This window comes from Oncorhynchus gorbuscha, linkage group LG09, assembly GCF_021184085.1.
Source record: "Oncorhynchus gorbuscha isolate QuinsamMale2020 ecotype Even-year linkage group LG09, OgorEven_v1.0, whole genome shotgun sequence".
In the NCBI taxonomy this organism is placed as follows: Eukaryota; Metazoa; Chordata; class Actinopteri; order Salmoniformes; family Salmonidae; genus Oncorhynchus; species Oncorhynchus gorbuscha.
Window position 1 is genome coordinate 18,187,347 of NC_060181.1, and position 20,038 is coordinate 18,207,384.

Here is a 20,038-nt window from a genome sequence, read left to right on the forward strand (position 1 = left end):
TAAAAGGGTTGCATCCCAAATTGAACCCTATTCCCTACATAGTGCACTACTTTTCACCAGAGCACTACAGTGTATAGGGAATATGGTGTAATTTGGGACGTAGACAGGCCAGGTCTGGAGGTGGGAGGCATGCGTAACGCTGCCGTTGTGTAGCATTAGCATGTAACTCAATCTTTGTTTAGACAGAGCACAGCGGCTGATACGTCCTCCTCACATTCCTCCCCGCTAATATCTATGTGTGTGTGTGGCTCCAACCCCCCAGGATTTAGGAGTGGAGTGGGAGTGAGTTAGGGAGTTAGGAGTGGGCCTATCCGTTACCCAGTATGACTGTTAGACGTGTGGGGACTGAGTTAGGAGACAGACAACAGACATAGAGATCTATGAATAAGCTCTCCTGCTTAGATCTGGCTCCTGGTACAGGTAGGGGCATGTTGGGCTGGGGGAGTGGGGGATTGGAGAGAAGCAATTTGAAGGGAGGATGAGTGGGGGAGTTAAGTCTGGAGGATGTAGGGGGAGAGGTGGGGACGGTGGCTGGGAAGGGTAAGGGGGAGAGAGGAAGGCCAGTCAGTTGTGTTGTCTGAAATGGAGATGGCTCCACCCCATCCTTCCCTCCACACCTATCCTATCCCCTCCACCCCCCCTCCACCTCTATCCTCTACCCCATCCTCTACCCCTATCCTATCCCACATCCTCTCTCTCCTAAACCTGTCTCTGATAGGCTCTTACATAATCTGTCTGGTTAGATGTAAACAAAGCTAAAGATGGCACATAGCAGAGAGTAGGCTTCCAAGATCCAGACAGACAAAGAATTATCAACAAACCAATAACAGGCTTCACCTGGTAGCCATAGCTGGTAATGACACAGGCCAGGCCAGCAGAATCTTTATATAAAATGTTATGTCATGGGTCCTTCTTGATGCACACGCAATTTAAAAAGCAGCCTGGACTGTTCCTCTCTCTCAAGGCTGTGTCAGCATATCTGCATCCCATGTATGGGCCCCGGTAAAAGTAGTGCATTATATAGGGAATAGTGTTCCATTCGAGATGCATCCCATGAGTCACCCAGCCCAACCCTTTCCCTACCAAGCAGACAGGTCTTCTCACCTGCATCTCGTTCATGCTCATGATAGTCCTGGAGGGCCTCTGTGTCCCCAGGCGATACCTCAGGCCCTCGTCCAGAGACATGCCATAGAACTGGCTGTAGTTTGCTGCCCGCCAGCTAGGGACGCAGAGGAGAGGAAAGTCCAAACAGTGAGTGTGTGTGTGTGTGTGTGTGTGTGTGTGTGTGTGTGTGTGTGTGTGTGTGTGTGTGTGTGTGTGTGTGTGTGTGTGTGTGTGTGTGTGTGTGTGTGTGTGTGTGTGTGTGTGTGTGTGTGTGTGTGTGTGTGTGTGTGTGTGTGCATTAAGGCAGCCACACAGTTTACGTAAACGGCACCAACAGAGTGTTGCAGTGTCCTTTTATGTATTACGAACAAGAACGCCCCCAAAAGATTGGGAACGCAACGTGTAGTTCTTTGCGCAGACTTGAGAGGCAGTATTGAGGAAGTGGTGAACGGGTCAGCTGTTTGTTCCCCTGCACCCACCCGCAATTGCTAATAACCCACCTGCAACCACCCGACTATATGTGATAAAGTGGAAATCTGAGGCCCACACCCAACACTAACCAGCTAATATAGAAAATGCACTGTTGTCTACAGTCAGACAGTGGAATGATTTTTTGAGAGGCTGTTTGTTAGTCAACTTGTCTAGAATTAGATACATGCAGCTTCTCTTCTGTCGTATACAGTATCCTGCCCTAGAAGACTAAATACATCCTTGCTCACTAGAATAATGTCATAAATTGATCGAATGAAAGCTTCAATCTAGTTGACATCGGCAAAGTTTTCTCTGTCATCTCTGCTTCTTTCAGGGAGCCAAGACGTAAGGCCCGGGGAAAGAATGTAGCAACAACCAATAGAACTAAGGGAAAGATTTCCTGTGCAAAATGTCCAAACGACATCAGTTTGACTGGTTGTAAGGAGATAGGAAAGCTGTAAAAACGACCCAACATGTTTCTGATAGATTTCAGTTCTGCTTGGATGTATATTTTCTGTGGTTGAAATACGATCAGCTTTTATGATGCTGATATAGACAGCACCTCTACATACGGTATCTAACTGCACATTCACATTCTCTCAAGATGCTGAAAGAAAGAAATCATGTTTCTCCACTCTTGTTCCTGAGTAAAAATGTAGCCTACAATTGGTGTATCATTTTACTGTAAGAGTTAGTATTAAGGTTGTGTGAGAGGTTATAGACCTCCAGTCAGTGTGCAGATTTCAGTTTCCGTTTAACCCATCTGAACAGGCTACAGTTCCCTTCATGTGTCATAGGCCTGTTTGAAGTCCCCGTCTTGTACGGCTCTTCACAATCATCAATTGCTAGATATTACTGTACAGTTGGAACTAGAAGCATAAGCATTTCGCTACACTTGCATTAACATCTGCTAACCATGTGTATGTGACCATTAACATCTGCTAACCATGAGTATATGACCATTAACATCTGCTAACCATGTGTATATGACCATTAACATCTGCTAACCATGTGTATGTGACCATTAACATCTGCTAACCATGTGTATGTGACCATTAACATCTGCTAACCATGTGTATATGACCATTAACATCTGCTAACCATGTGTATATGACCATTAACATCTGCTAACCATGTGTATATGACCATTAACATCTGCTAACCATGTGTATATGACCTATATGACCATCATCTGCTAACCATGTGTATATGACCATTAACATCTGCTAACCATGTGTATGTGACCATTAACATCTGCTAACCATGTGTATATGACCATTAACATCTACTAACCATGTGTATATGACCATTAACATCTGCTAACCATGTGTATATGACCATTAACATCTGCTAACCATGTGTATATGACCATTAACATCTGCTAACCATGTGTATATGACCATTAACATCTGCTAACCATGTGTATATGACCATTAACATCTGCTAACCATGTGTATGTGACCATTAACATCTGCTAACCATGTGTATGTGACCATTAACATCTGCTAACCATGTGTATATGACCACTAACATCTGCTAACCATGTGTATGTGACCATTAACATCTGCTAACCATGAGTATATGACCATGAACATCTGCTAACCATGTGTATATGACCATTAACATCTGCTAACCATGTGTATGTGACCATTAACATCTGCTAACCATGTGTATGTGACCATTAACATCTGCTAACCATGTGTATATGACCATTAACATCTGCTAACCATGTGTATATGACCATTAACATCTGCTAACCATGTGTATATGACCATTAACATCTGCTAACCATGTGTATATGACCATTAACATCTGCTAACCATGTGTATGTGACCATTAACATCTGCTAACCATGTGTATATGACCATTAACATCTGCTAACCATGTGTATATGACCATTAACATCTGCTAACCATGTGTATATGACCATTAACATCTGCTAACCATGTGTATATGACCATTAACATCTGCTAACCATGTGTATATGACCATTAACATCTGCTAACCATGTGTATGTGACCATTAACATCTGCTAACCATGTGTATGTGACCATTAACATCTGCTAACCATGTGTATATGACCACTAACATCTGCTAACCATGTGTATATGACCATTAACATCTGCTAACCATGTGTATGTGACCATTAACATCTGCTAACCATGTGTATATGACCATTAACATCTGCTAACCATGTGTATATGACCATTAACATCTGCTAACCATGTGTATGTGACCATTAACATCTGCTAACCATGTGTATGTGACCATTAACATCTGCTAACCATGTGTATATGACCACTAACATCTGCTAACCATGTGTATATGACCATTAACATCTGCTAACCATGTGTATATGACCATTAACATCTGCTAACCATGTGTATATGACCATTAACATCTGCTAACCATGTGTATATGACCATTAACATCTGCTAACCATGTGTATATGACCATTAACATCTGCTAACCATGTGTATATGACCATTAACATCTGCTAACCATGTGTATGTGACCATTAACATCTGCTAACCATGTGTATATGACCATTAACATCTGCTAACCATGTGTATATGACCATTAACATCTGCTAACCATGTGTATATGACCATTAACATCTGCTAACCATGTGTATATGACCATTAACATCTGCTAACCATGTGTATGTGACCATTAACATCTGCTAACCATGTGTATATGACCATTAACATCTGCTAACCATGTGTATGTGACCATTAACATCTGCTAACCATGTGTATATGACCATTAACATCTGCTAACCATGTGTATATGACCATTAACATTTGATTTTGATCACATACAACATAACTGGCCCTGCTATCATCCTCTATTACCACTCATGGGTGGCAGGTAGCCTCGCGGTTAAGAGCATTTGGCCAGTAACTGAAAGGTCGCTGGTTCGTATCACCGAGCCGACTAGGTGAAAAAAATCTGTCGATGTGCCTTTGAGCAAGGCACTTAACCCTAAATGCTCTAGTAAGACTCTCTGGAGAAGAGCATCTTCCAAATGTAAATAATGTACTTTTCTGGCCTTCCTTATATTTATGTTCAAGAGTGGAATTAGCAGCGTCTCCCTTATTGAACTCAACTCTGACATTGTCCTTTATACCTCTGTGGATTGATGTTAACTTTTTCTGCCTGTTCCCGAAAGCATTTGGCGATTGGCGTGTAGACTATTTGACACGCGTAGAGTTTGGCCCTGAAGTTTAGGCTTACGCATTAATGCCAGATGATGAAAGAAAAACATCACAGTAGACTATAGATATAAATTGCACAAGAGTTAACTCTTTATTCAACCCGCCCCCAACCACTCACCCTTGATCCACACAATATTTCATGACCGTAAACACGCCCGCAGGTTATAAGTCAACCCCGTGCATCACTAGCGCGCATGGGTATGTTTGTGTGTATGTGCATACATGTGTGTGTGTTTAAGTGCTCTTACCCATAATTTCCTCTGTTGACAGCCTGGATCATGTCATTCTCTATCAGACAGGCATGCTGCTCACACTCCCAACGCCCAGTTGTTCCACACGTACTGTAGGAGGTAGAGGAGGGGGGGGGGAGCAGAGATGTAGAGGAGGGTGGGGGGACGAGCAGAGAGGTAGAGGAGATAGAGCAGGGAGGTAGAGGAGAGGAGGGGGAGAGAGAGCAGGGAGGTAGAGGAGAGAGAGCAGGGAGGTATAGGAGAGGAGGAGAGAGAGCAGAGGTAGAGGAGGGGAGGGGGAGAGAGCAGAGAGGTAGAGGAGGGGAGGAGAGCAGAGGTAGAGGAGGGGAGGGGGAAAGAGCAGAGAGTTAGAGGAGGGGAGGGGGAGAGAGAGCAGGGAGGTAGAGGAGGGGAAGGGGAGAGAACAGAGAGGTAGAGGAGGGGAGGGGGAGAGAGAGCAGGGAGGTAGAGGAGTTGAGGGGGAGAGAGCAGAGAGGTAGATGAGGGGAGGGGAGAGAGCAGAGAGTTAGAGGAAGGGAGGAGGAGAGAGAGCAGGGAGGTAGAGGAGAGAGAGCAGGGAGGTAGAGGAGAGGGGGAGAGAGAGCAGAGCGGTAGAGGAGGGGAGAGGAGGGGAGAGAACAGAGGTAGAGGAGGGGGAGAGAGCAGAGAGTTAGAGGAGTTGAGGGGGAGAGAGCAGGGAGGTAGATGAGGGGAGAGGGAGAGAGAGGTAGAGGAGGGGAGGAGAGAGAGCAGAGGTAGAGGAGGAGAGGGGGAGAGAGCAGAGAGTTAGAGGAGGAGAGGGGAGAGAGCAGAGAGTTAGAGTAGTTGAGGGGGAGATAGCAGGGAGGTAGAGGAGGGGAGGGGAGAGAGTAGAGAGAGGAGTTGAGGGGGAGAGAGCAGGGAGGTAGAGGAGGGGAGGGGGGGGAGAGCAGAGAGGTAGAGGAGTTGAGGGGAGAGAGCAGAGAGGTAGAGGAGGGGAGGGGAAGAGAACAGAGAGGTAGAGGAGGGGAGGGGAGGGGGAGAGAACAGAGAGGTAGGGGAGGGGAGGGAGGGGGAGAGAGCAGAGAGGTAGAGGAGGGGAGGGCGAGAGAACAGAGAGGTAGAGGAGGGAGGGAGAGAGAACAGAGAGGTAGAGGAGGGGAGGGGAGAGAGCAGGGAGGTAGATGAGGGGAGAGGGAGAGAGAGGTAGAGGAGGGGAGGAGAGAGAGCAGAGGTAGAGGAGGAGAGGGGGAGAGAGCAGAGAGTTAGAGGAGGAGAGGGGGAGAGAGCAGAGAGTTAGAGTAGTTGAGGGGGAGATAGCAGGGAGGTAGAGGAGGGGAGGGGAGAGAGTAGAGAGAGGAGTTGAGGGGGAGAGAGCAGGGAGGTAGAGAGGAGGGGAGGGGGAGAGCAGAGAGGTAGAGGAGTTGAGGGGGAGAGAGCAGAGAGGTAGAGGAGGGGAGGGGAAGAGAACAGAGAGGTAGAGGAGGGGAGGGGAGGGGGAGAGAACAGAGAGGTAGGGGAGGGGAGGGGAGGGGGAGAGAGCAGAGAGGTAGAGGAGGGGAGGGCGAGAGAACAGAGAGGTAGAGGAGGGAGGGAGAGAGAACAGAGAGGTAGAGGAGGGGAGGGGAGAGAGCAGAGAGGTAGAGGAGGGGAGGGGGAGAGCGAGACACAGAGAGACACAGAGAGAGACACAGAGAGACACAGAGAGAGACACAGAGAGAGACAGAGAGACACAGAGAGACACAGAGAGAGTGAAAGGTAAAAAGGACAGGGAAAGGGGCAGATAAAGAGGGGGAAGATAAAATAAGAGGGCAGCAGAGGGAGGATACAGGAGACGTAAAGTTAGAATGGACAGGGGTCAGAACTGAGAACTTGCTTTAGATTCATGACTAATGGTGACACATTTTTAGGGCTTAATTATAATAACTGGAAGTGTATTCATGTTTTGCACACACTGAAGTTCAAGTGATCAATGTAATTTACTGATTGTTGTCCACTGTTGTGAAGACATTTTTCTAAATTACAAAAGGGACAAGGAAGCCAACAGTCAACAGAGAACGTTTGAAGAATAACAAATAAATAAGAAGCTATGCTGTATACTCTAATTCCCTGAGAGAGACTGAACAAGTGGAACAAGAGACTTGGCAAAGAGAATGGGAAAAGAAAGAGAAAGAGAGGGGAGTAGAAGGAGAGAGAGGGGGGCAGAAGGAGAGAGAGAGAGATGGGGGTAGAAGGAGAGAGAGGGGGGAAGAAGGAGAGAGAGAGGGGGCAGAAGGAGAGAGAGAGGGGGAGCAGAAGGAGAGGAGAGAGAGAGAGAGAGAGAGAGAGAGAGAGAGAGAGAGAGAGAGAGAGAGAGAGAGAGAGAGAGAGAGAGAGAGAGAGAGAGAGAGAGAGAGAGAGAGAGAGGAGGGTTCGACAGAAGGAGAGAGAGAGAAGGGGGTAGAAGGAGAGAGAGGGAGATGGGGGCATAAGGAGAGAGAGAGGGGGAGGGGGTAGAAGGAGAGAGAGAGGGGGCCGAAGGAGAGAGAGAGAGAGAGAGATGGTAGAAGGAGAGAGAGGGGGGGGGGCAGAAGGAGAGAGAGGGGGGGCAGAAGGAGAGAGAGAGAGAGGGGGCAGAAGGAGGGAGATAGAGGGAGAGAGAGAGCAAGAGAGAGAGAGAGAGAGAGAGAGAGAGAGAGAGAGAGAGAGAGAGAGAGAGAGAGAGAGAGAGAGAGAGAGAGAGAGAGAGAGGAGGGTGCGACAGAAGGAGAGAGAGAGAGGGGCAGAAGGAGAGAGAGAGAGAGAGAGAGAGAGAGAGAGAGAGAGAGAGAGAGAGAGAGAGAGAGAGAGAGAGAGAGAGAGAGAGAGAGAGAGATGAGGGCAGAAGGAGAGAGAGGGGGGACAGAAGGAGAGAGAGAGAGGGGGCAGAAGGAGGGAGAGAGAGGGGGCAGAAGGAGGGAGATAGAGGGGGAGAGAGAGAGAGAGAGAGAGAGAGAGAGAGAGAGAGAGAGAGAGAGAGAGAGAGAGAGAGAGAGAGGGGGCGACAGAAGGAGAGAGAGAGAGGGGCAGAAGGAGAGAGAGAGAGAGAGAGAGAGGGAGAGATAGAGAGAGAGGGGGATGCGACAGAAGGAGAGAGAGAGAGAGAGAGAGGGGGGGGGGGTGCGACAGAAGGAGAGAGAGAGAGAGAGAGAGAGAGAGAGAGAGAGAGAGAGAGAGAGAGAGAGAGAGAGAGAGAGGGGGCAGAAGGAGGGAGAGAGAGGGAGGGGGTGCGACAGAAGGAGAGAGAGAGAGGGGGCAGAAGGAGGGAGAGAGAGGGAGAGAGAGAGGGGGGGTGCGACAGAGGGGAGAGAGAGAGAGGGGGCAGAAGGAGGGAGAGAGAGGGAGAGAGAGAGAGAAGGGGGTGCGACAGAAGGAGAGAGAGAGAGGGGGCAGAAGGAGAGAGAGAGAGGGAGAGAGAGGGGGGGGGCAGAAGGAGGGAGAGAGAGGGAATGAAGGGGAGGAACAAGATACCTTTTAAGGCTACAGAGCACTGAAACATATCCATCTTTAGTCAGGAGGAACCAGGGGGGAGTGAATACTGACCAGTCTGAATGGACTCCTTAGGTGGATATTAAAACATGACCACATTAAAATGTTTGAGATCCACTGATATAGAGCATTCCTACTGTCTGTGTTGTGCTGTGGGAATGTGTGTGTGTGCCAAGACCACCAGAAATAACTAGCAGCCACACATAGTACAGTAAAGTAATACCCTGTGCCCCAAATGGCACGCTATTCCCCATATAGTTCACTATTGGTCCGTAGAGTTCTAGGTCAAAAGTAGTGCACTATGTAGGGAATAGGGTGCTATTTGGGCCATAGAATCTGATAGGCCTACTGTATAACATACTGTATGGAAGAGTGTGTGATGTAGCTGTACATTGTCATGGTAACACCTCTTTAAGCCAACTGTGTATAATATGTTTAGGGCCTGCCAGCCATAGTTCAATAGAAGACTTGTTGATACATTCATTATAAAAATCTATGCATTCATAATGAGTGACATATTCACACAGGTTGGTCACATACAGTGCTATCTAAAGGAAGATGATGACTTAACTTCTTATCCTCAACCTTAAATACTATGAACCAGACCAGACCAATAAGAAGACGACCCCAGCCAGACCAATAAGAAGACGACCCCAGCCAGATAAATAAGAAGACGACCCCAGCCAGACCAATAAGAAGACGACTACAGCCAGACCAATAAGAAGACGACTACAGCCAGACCAATAAGAAGACGACTACAGCCAGACCAATAAGAAGACGACCCCAGCCAGACCAATAAGAAGACGACCCCAGCCAGACCAATAAGAAGACGACCCCAGCCAGACCAATAAGAAGAGACCCCAGCCAGATAAATAAGAAGACGACCCCAGCCAGACCAATAAGAACGACTACAGCCAGACCAATAAGAAGACCTACAGCCAGACCAATAAGAAAGACCCCAGCCAGACCAATAAGAAGACAACCCCAGCCAGACCAATAAGAAGACGACTACAGCCAGACCAATAAGAAGACAACCCCACAACCCCAGCCAGACCAATGACTACAGCCAGACCAATAAGAAGACGACCCCAGCCAGATAAATAAGAAGACGACTACAGCCAGACCAATACAGCCAGACCAAAGAAGACGACTACAGCCAGACCAATAAGAAGACAACCCCAGCCAGACCAATAAGAAGACGACTACAGCCAGACCAATAAGAAGACGACTACAGCCAGACCAATAGGAAGACGACTACAGCCAGACCAATAAGAAGACGACCCCAGCCAGACCAATAAGAAGACGACCTACAGCCAGACCAATAAGAAGACGACTACAGCCAGACCAATAGGAAGACGACCCCAGCCAGACCAATAAGAAGACAACCCCAGCCAGACCAATAAGAAGACGACTACAGCCAGACCAATAAGAAGACGACTACAGCCAGACCAATAAGAAGACGACTACAGCCAGACCAATAAGAAGACGACTACAGCCAGACCAATAAGAAGACGACTACAGCCAGACCAATAAGAAGACGACTACAGCCAGACCAATAAGAAGACGACTACAGCCAAACCAATAAGAAGACGACTACAGCCAGACCAGCCAGACCAATAAGAAGACGACTACAGCCAGACCAATAAGAAGACGACTACAGCCAGACCAATAAGAAGACGACTACAGCCAGATCAATAAGAAGACGACTACAGCCAGACCAATAAGAAGACGACTAGCCAGCCAGATCAATAAGAAGACGACTACAGCCAGACCAATAAGAAGAAGACGACTACAGCCAGATCAATAAGAAGACGACTACAGCCAGATCAATAAGAAGATGACTACAGCCAGATCAATAAGAAGACGACTACAGCCAGACCAATAAGAAGACGACCACAGCCAGACCAATAAGAAGACGACTACAGCCAGATCAATAAGAAGACGACTACAGCCAGATCAATAAGAAGACGACTACAGCCAGATCAATAAGAAGACGACTACAGCCAGATCAATAAGAAGACGACTACAGCCAGATCAATAAGAAGACGACTACAGCCAGATCAATAAGAAGACGACTACAGCCAGATCAATAAGAAGACGACCCCAGCCAGACCAATAAGAAGAAGACCGACTACAGCCAGACCAATAAGAAGACGACTACAGCCAGATCAATAAGAAGACGACTACAGCCAGACCAATAAGAAGACGACTACAGCCAGACCAGCCAGATCAATAAGAAGACGACTACAGCCAGATCAATAAGAAGACGACTACAGCCAGATCAATAAGAAGACGACTACAGCCAGATCAATAAGAAGACGACTACAGCCAGATCAATAAGAAGACGACTACAGCCAGATCAATAAGAAGACGACCCCAGCCAGACCAATAAGAAGACGACTACAGCCAGACCAATAAGAAGACGACTACAGCCAGACCAATAAGAAGACGACTACAGCCAAACCAATAGGAAGACGACTACAGCCAAACCAATAGGAAGACGACTACAGCCAAACCAATAGGAAGACGACTACAGCCAAACCAATAGGAAGACGACTACAGCCAAACCATTAGGAAGACGACCACAGAGCCAAATAAATGAGATAGCTACTGAAAGAGTGAGGTGTCAGCAACAGACATGGCCTCGACTAGGCAAAGAGTAATCAGGAGTTATTATCACGGCCAACTGCTTAATTACCCGAAGCCTCCGTAGCAGATCCTATCATGACCACAAAAGCCTGGACTTATCAGACACGAACGCTTCTCACACACATGGTGATAGATAAATAAACATTAACAAACACACATGGTGATAGATAAATAAACATTAACAAACACACATGGTGATAGATAAATAAACATTAACAAACACACATGCAGATATTCACAGACCACAGGAGGCTGGTGAGTGTAGGACGTCTCATAATAATGGCTGAAATGTAATGGTATCAAACACATGGTTTTACCATTCCAGTCATTCCGTTCTAACAATTACTATAAGCCTGTCCTACCCAGTTAAGATGCCACTAGCCAGCTGTGCCACAGACACTTCACACACTACACATTGAAAAACAAATGGATGCACGTGTCACGTGGAACTGATGTGAAATGGCGAGCTAGTTAGCGGTGGTGCGCGCTAATTGCATTTCAATTGGTGACGTCACTCGCTCTGAGACCTTGAAGTAGTTGTTCCCCTTGCCTTGCAAGCGCTGTGGCTTTTGTGGTGCGATGAGTAACGATGCTTTGTGGGAGGCAGTTGTTGATGTGTTTCAGAGGGACCCTGGTTCGAGCCCAGGTTGGGGCGAGGAGAGGGACGGAAGCTATACTGTTACACACGGACAAAGCTTTCGCAGATACTCAAGCAGATGTTGAACTGCATGTTAGTAGTGTAGTGTCAGCCATGACTGCTATGATATAGTAGCCTACTGTTGTAAGGAGATCACAATGGGGAGGAGGAAGAGATAAGGACAGTTGGGGCTGACCAGAGCAGAGGGGAGAGGGGGGCACACTGAGGGAGAGGGACAAGGAGAGTGTTTGGTTATCTCGGAACAGAAGTACTGTCCTCCACCCAAAACCCTGTGTGTTACTGTTTTTATCACTTTGGTACTATTTTCACAAGTATGTGGTAAAATATCTTAGTACAAAACTGAAAACAGATCATGATCCCTCAGTAACATTTTCAGTAACATAATTATCTTCTTATTTATTTAAATACATTTGACAATAAAATAATCCAACTGCGCTTACTCACTAAACCGTTTGGTAAACGTATAGGTTTTAAACTGGTTTGTCTACTATATATGCTACATAAATAAAATGTGTGTTTGTAAATTATAAACATCTAATGACATGTATGATACATGATAACCATACATAATGACTACTGTAAATTATAAACATCTAATGACATGTATGATACATGATAACCATACATAATGACTACTGTAAATTATAAACATCTAATGACATGTATGATACATGATAACCATACATAATGACTACTGTAAATTATAAACATCTAATGACATGTATGATACATGATAACCATACATAATGACTACTGTAAATTATAAACATCTAATGACATGTATGATACATGATAACCATACATAATGACTACTGTAAATTATAAACATCTAATGACATGTATGATACCTGATAACCATACATAATGACTACTGTAAATTATAAACATCTAATGACATGTATGATACATGATAACCATACATAATGACTACTGTAAATTATAAACATCTAAATGACATGTATGATACATGATAACCATACATAATGACTACTGTAAATTATAAACATCTAATGACATGTATGATACATGATAACCATACATAATGACTACTGTAAATGATAAACATCTAATGACATGTATGATACATGATAACCATACATAATGACTACTGTAAATTATAAACATCTAAATGACATGTATGATACATGATAACCATACATAATGACTACTGGTTATTTCTGATGGATTCACATAGTAGTAACCCCAATTGTGGTGAACACTTGTAATTTATTTCAACATGGAGCAGATAGACAGCAAGGGAGAGAAAGAAATCAAAGAGCTAGTGGACAAGGGGCCCGTCAGAGAGGTGGGCGTGGACCCTGTCAAAGAGGTCAAAGAGGTGGGCATGGACCCTGTCAAAGAGGTCAGAGAGGTGGGCATGGACCCTGTCAAAGAGGTCAAAGAGGTGGGCATGGTCCCTGTCAAAGAGGTCAAAGAGGTGTGCATGGACCCTGTCAAAGAGGTCAGATGAGTAAATTATAAACATCTAATGTGGGCATGGACCCTGTCAAAGAGGTCAGAGATACAGGTGGGCATGGACCCTGTCAAAGAGCAGATCAAAGGGAGGTGTGCATGGACCCTGTCAAGAGGTCAGAGAGGTGGGCATGGACCCTGTCAAAGAGGTCAGAGAGGTGGGCATGGACCCTGTCAAAGAGGTCAAAGAGGTGGGCATGAACCCTGTCAAAGAGGTCAAAGAGGTGGGCATGGACCCTGTCAAAGAGGTCAGAGAGGTGGGCATGGACCCTGTCAAAGAGGTCAGAGAGGTGGGCATGGACCCTGTCAAAGAGGTCAGAGAGGTGGGCATGGACCCTGTCAAAGAGGTCAAAGAGGTGGGCATGGACCCTGTCAAAGAGGTCAGAGAGGTGGGCATGGACCCTGTCAAAGAGGTCAGAGAGGTGGGCATGGACCCTGTCAAAGAAGTCAGAGAGGTGGGCATGGACCCTGTCAAAGAGGTCAGAGAGGTGGGCATGGACCCTGTCAAAGAGGTCAAAGAGGTGTGCATGGACCCTGTCAAAGAGGTCAGAGAGGTGGGCATGGACCCTGTCAAAGAGGTCAGAGAGGTGGGCATGGACCCTGTCAAAGAGGTCAAAGAGGTGGGCATAGACCCTGTCAAAGAGGTCAGAGAGGTGGGCATGGACCCTGTCAAAGAGGTCAAAGAGGTGGGCATGGACCCTGTCAAAGAGGTCAAAGAGGTGGGCATCGACCCTGTCAAAGAGGTCAAAGAGGTGGGCATGGACCCTGTCAAAGAGGTCAAAGAGGTGGGCATGGACCCTGTCAAAGAGGTCAGAGAGGTGGGCATGGACCCTGTCAAAGAGGTCAGAGAGGTGGGCATGGACCCTGTCAAAGAGATGGACATCAGAGAGAGGGAGGCAGACAGCAGGGAACTGTTGTGTCTAATGAAGTCTGGGCCATCATCGGCGACCATGTGATTAACAGAGGCCTTACCATGGCAGAGGCAGCCAGATTAGAACATTTGAGGACATTTCGCCAAGAAAACCGTTAAGTCTGCAGGATATGGACTATGCTTTACCATTACATTTACAGTAAATGAATATTGTAATGCATGTCAATTCACAAAACATGTTACACTATTCTTACAGTATGATCTATTGACAGTATACTCTGTTCTACCACCCCATGGTGGTGGCCGTGTGCTGACTGATCAGCAGGAGTGGGCAGTGGTGGAAATGATGAGGGCCAGGAATGACATACGTCTGTCTGAAAGAAAGCAGGCCATTGATGAGAATGATGACACCTTTGCCAATGTGTCATCCATCAGCCTGCCAACACCTTTTGAAGAGGCATCCAGGTATCTATGAAACACATTTACCTGGTGCCTTTTGAGAGAAACGACCGGGTGAAACATTTGCAGGCTGAGTATGTTCAGTTACAGCACTATATACGGTATTACTGTTACTGTTAATGCACATGCTACTTCACAATATCATATTGGAACTATACTGCAAAAATAACTAACCAAAATATATTTTTAGAGGGTGATGGCACTTGATAATGATGTGAACCATCACAAGTACGTATGTGTCTGCTTTGAAAGTGAACTGTGTTTGCATGAGATCAGGGGTAGTATTCGTTCCGCCAATTCTGATGAAAAACATTTCTTAAACGGAAGGAAACGGAACGAAACAGGGATAAACATATCTGAATATATCCAATAGAAGCTCTCGTTTGCAACTGTTGGACTAATAATTACACCCTAGATCAGCTGGATGCAGGCAAGAGTGTGCAGGTGATATTGAATGAGTCAATGTCTGTCACCTTCATTACAAAAATGTCTCTGGACCTGTGCACCTACGTTGTAAACCTTCATTCGTATGCTAGGTTGTAGCAACCTCATGATGGGGAAAACGTGAGTATCATGTAGTAGCCTAAACCTATCCATGTTACATTGAGCTGGGTGAATTGAATATGAATGACAGTCATCCAATTTGCTGTAATAGAAATAAGGCCATGCTCATACATTTTTTTATTGCCTCCCTCATCTTAAAAGGTAACGACCGCCACGGGTAGGAGTGTTAAGGACAATATGCAAGCATGGGAAATGAGGGGAGAGTAGTGGAGTGTGTGTGTGCATGTGATTTCATGCTTGAATGCGAGTACATGATTGGTGTTTATTGCGTGGGACCATTTGTTTGAACTTAACAGTTAAAGGGGAGTTTAGACTTAAATGAGAAGTTTTATTGTTTACAAACAAATCTACATTTTTTTATGTTATAGAAGGGTCCAGACAGGTTTTTGGGGATTTCCTTTGTTTTACAGAAACTTGCCCCAAACAGCAAATCACTTCCTCATTTACTCAAATTTACTCAAATACTTTACTAACTGTAGAACAGACCTATCGCTCGAGCCGCAACAAAATGAAATATAACGTTGCGGATAAAGTTCGGAATGACACCATTTAGGTGTACAACATCTAAAGCCCTGCATCACTATACCGAGAGCTTTGCCGTTTAAAATGACGTATCTGGGTGTTATTGGAGCCTTTGTTCATGTTTTTCAGGGCCCTCATTATACATAACGAGGATGAAGAACTGATTTGCTGTTTGGGGTAAGTTTTTTGAAAAACAAGTGAAATCACAAAAAAGGCATCAGGACCCTTCTATAACATGCCATATATTTTCCCCAAAAATTGATATTTGTTTGTAAAAAAAATAAGAAAACTCTTCCTTTAAATGCTGCACCATGCTGTACTGAAAGCAGGGTCTATTTCTACCATGGCTGTGCTTATTAAACTTCCAAATGTCTCTCTCAAAGGAGAGGAAGAGAGTGGGAGACACATTAGGTTAGACTGGACGCCTATAGGCTCCCCCTTTACTAACTCTGCTCCTATCTGACCCATAGGTCTCTACCACAACCATCCACCACTCCAAGCAGGCTAAAGCAAACACTCAAAGTCTTTGAAAGATGTGTAACAGTATTTGAGCCCAGGTGTGCTATTCAGCCTGCAGGAGGGACCAGATCAGGGGTCAGTAGGAATAGACTGGAGTTAGACTGGATTAGAGAAAAACCCACAGGATACTTTGCATGTGTGTGAAAGTAAATATGATATGGATACATGAATTGTGGCAGACGCCAACCAGACACTCACCTTTGCGTCGCCAGTACACACACACACACACACACACACACACACACACACACACACACACACACACACACACACACACACACACACACACACACACACACACACACACACACACACACACACACACACACACCCTCTCTGAGAAATAATCCATGGCGGGGATGTGAGAAACCGTTCTGGCAGATAGGTGAGGAATTCTAACTTCCCTCATCATGGAACCCCTCCTTTCGGAAAAGCTGACCACGACTCCATTTTGTTGATCCCTGCCTACAGACAGAAACTAAAACAAGAAGCTCCCACGCTGAGGTCTGTTCAACGCTGGTCCGACCAATCTGATTCCACACTCCAAGACTGCTTCCATCACGTGGACTGGGATATGTTCCGTATTGCGTCAGACGACAACATTGACGAATACGCTGATTCGGTGTCGTTCCCATAACAACGATTAAAACATTCCCAAACCAGAAAACGTGGATTGATGGCAGCATTCGGGTGAAACTGAAAGCGCGAACCACTGCTTTTAACCAGGGCAAGGTGACTGGAAACATGACCGAATACAAACAGTGTAACTATTCCCTCCGCAAGGCAATCAAACAAGCTAAGCGTCAGTATAGAGACAAAGTAGAATCTCAATTCAACGGGTCAGACACAAGAGGTATGTGGCAGGGTCTACAGTCAATCACGGATTACAAAAAGAAAACCAGCACTGTCACGGACCAGGATGTCTTGCTCCCAGGCAGACTAAATAACTTTTTTGCCCGCTTTGAGGACAATACAGTGCCACTGACACAGCCCGCAACTAAAACATGCGGACTCTCCTTCACTGCAGCCGATGTGAGGAAAACATTTAAACGTGTCAACCCTCGCAAGGCTGCAGGCCCAGACGGCATCCCCAGCCGTGCCCTCAGAGCATGCGCAGATCAGCTGGCTGGTGTGTTTACGGACATATTTAATCAATCCCTATCCCAGTCTGTTGTTCCCACATGCTTAAAGAGGGCCACCATTGTTCCTGTTCCCAAGAAAGCTAAGGTAACTGAGCTAAACGACTACCGCCCCGTAGCACTCACTTCCGTCATCATGAAGTGCTTTGAGAGACTAGTCAAGGACCATATCACCTCCACCCTACCTGACACCCTAGACCCACTCCAATTTGCTTACCGCCCAAATAGGTCCACAGACAATGCAATCTCAACCACACTGCACACTGCCCTAACCCATCTGGACAAGAGGAATACCTATGTGAGAATGCTGTTCATCGACTACAGCTTGGCATTTAACACCATAGTGCCCTCCAAGCTCGTCATCAAGCTCGAGACCCTGGGTCTCGACCCCGCCCTGTGCAACTGGGTACTGGACTTCCTGACGGGCCGCCCCCAGGTGGTGAGGGTAGACAACAACATCTCCACCCCGCTGATCCTCAACACTGGGGCCCCACAAGGGTGCGTTCTGAGCCCTCTCCTGTACTCCATGTTCACCCGCAACTGCGTGGCCACGCACGCCTCCAACTCAATCATCAAGTTTGCGGACGACACAACAGTGGTAGGCTTGATTACCAACAACGACGAGACAGCCTACAGGGAGGAGGTGAGGGCCCTCGTAGTGTGGTGTCAGGAAAATAACCTCACACTCAACGTCAACAAAACTAAGGAGATGATTGTGGACTTCAGGAAACAGCAGAGGGAACACCCCCCTATCCACATCGATGGAACAGTAGTGGAGAGGGTAGTAAGTTTTAAGTTCCTCGGCGTACACATCACAGACAAACTGAATTGGTCCACCCACACAGACAGCATCGTGAAGAAGGCGCAGCAGCGCCTCTTCAACCTCAGGAGGCTGAAGAAATTTGGCTTGTCACCAAAAGCACTCACAAACTTCTACAGATGCACAATCGAGAGCATCCTGGCGGGCTGTATCACCGCCTGGTACGGCAACTGCTCCGCCCACAACCATAAGGCTCTCCAGAGGGTAGTGAGGTCTGCACAACGCATCACTGGGGGCAAACTACCTGCCCTCCAGGACACCTATACCACCCGATGTCATAGGAAGGCCATAAAGATCATCAAGGACAGAAACCACCCGAGCCACTGCCTGTTCACCCCGCTATCATCCAGAAGGTGAGGTCAGTACAGGTGCATCAAAGCTGGGACCGAGAGACTGAAAAACAGCTTCTATCTCAAGGCCATCAGACTGTTAAACAGCCACTACTAACATTGAGTGGCTGCTGCCAACACACTGACACTGACTCAACTCCAGCCACTTTAATATTGGGAATTGATGGGAAATGATGTAAAATATATCACTAGCCACTTTAAACAATGCTACCTAATATAATGTTTACATACCCTACATTATTCATCTCATATGTATACGTATATACTGTACTCTATATCATCTACTGCATCCTTATGTAATACATGTATCACTAGCCACTTTAACTATGCTACTTTGTTTACATACTCATCTCATATGTATATACTGTACTCGATACCATCTACTGTATCTTGCCTATGCTGCTCTGTACCATCACTCATTCATATATCTTTATGTACATATTCTTTATCCCCTTATACTTGTGTCTATAAGGTAGTAGTTTTGGAATTGTTAGCTAGATTACTTGTTGGTTATTACTGCATTGTCGGAACTAGAAGCACAAGCATTTCGCTACACTCGCACTAACATCTGCTCACCATGTGTATGTGACAAATCAAATTTGATTTGAATTTTTTTATTTGATTTGAACTGTCCTCGAGCCCTCACCCCAACCCACTACCTCCTCTGTTATATTCAGCTACTGTACATCCCCCAGACAGGAAAACCATCCATACCATACATACAAAAGTGATCAGGACTTGAATAGTCCATCTCGTAACACAAAAAGCCTGACGCTAATAATGAAGGTCACTCAATTATTTAGTCCAATTGAAAAGCTACAGGTGAGAAGAAGTCAATGTATAAGTCAAATCAAAGAGTTAGGGGTCTATGAGATAGCCGGGCATTGTCGTTCTCCATATTCTTGTGTTAGAAAGAGGTTATCAGGTGTATTTGTGTACTAGACATGATTTTGGAGATCAAAGTTCCTGCACACTTGGGCAGTTAGAGGAATTTCTGTCCCAATTATCTTTAATTGCAGCCGTCTTACTCAGTGGGTGGTGTGGAGACACTGTTGGAGAGCTTGGCACAGACACCAACACAAAACACCAGCACACGCGACCCGTGCACATGCACACGCACACGCACACGCACACACACACACACACACACACACACACACACACACACACACACACACACACACACACACACACACACACACACACACACACACACACACACACACACACACACACACACAATATGGGGCTTGGGCCAAATGCATTTTCAACTGTATGTCATGCTGCTATTCAAGAGCCAAATTGTCTTCAGTCCTATACTGTATCACAGACCAACTTACAGGTATTCTGCAGTAGAACAGAGTATAGTAGTAGTAGTAAGGTACTAGTAGAGTGGTACTAAAACAAAAGCAAAAAGACTAGAATGAGATAGGTCACTAGGTCTATGCTCTAGATTTAACCTAGTGGAATATCTCATTCTGGTCTTTTTAGATCTATTTCGAGTG

The 20,038-nt window shown here is 45.9% G+C and overlaps 1 protein-coding gene across 2 annotated transcripts in view; it reads right to left on the reverse strand.

The window, feature by feature from the left end:
* The window catches only part of LOC124043227 (tubulointerstitial nephritis antigen-like), a 78,733-nt gene that overhangs the window by 37,102 nt on the left and 21,593 nt on the right, over positions 1–20,038 (reverse strand). For both annotated transcript variants that reach the window (XM_046361561.1, XM_046361560.1), the window contains exons 4-5: positions 5,042–5,134; positions 1,105–1,219 (exon numbers count right to left, since the gene is read on the reverse strand). In XM_046361561.1, coding sequence (XP_046217517.1) covers positions 1,105–1,219; positions 5,042–5,134 — 208 coding nt within the window. The remainder of the gene's footprint in view (positions 1–1,104; positions 1,220–5,041; positions 5,135–20,038) is intronic.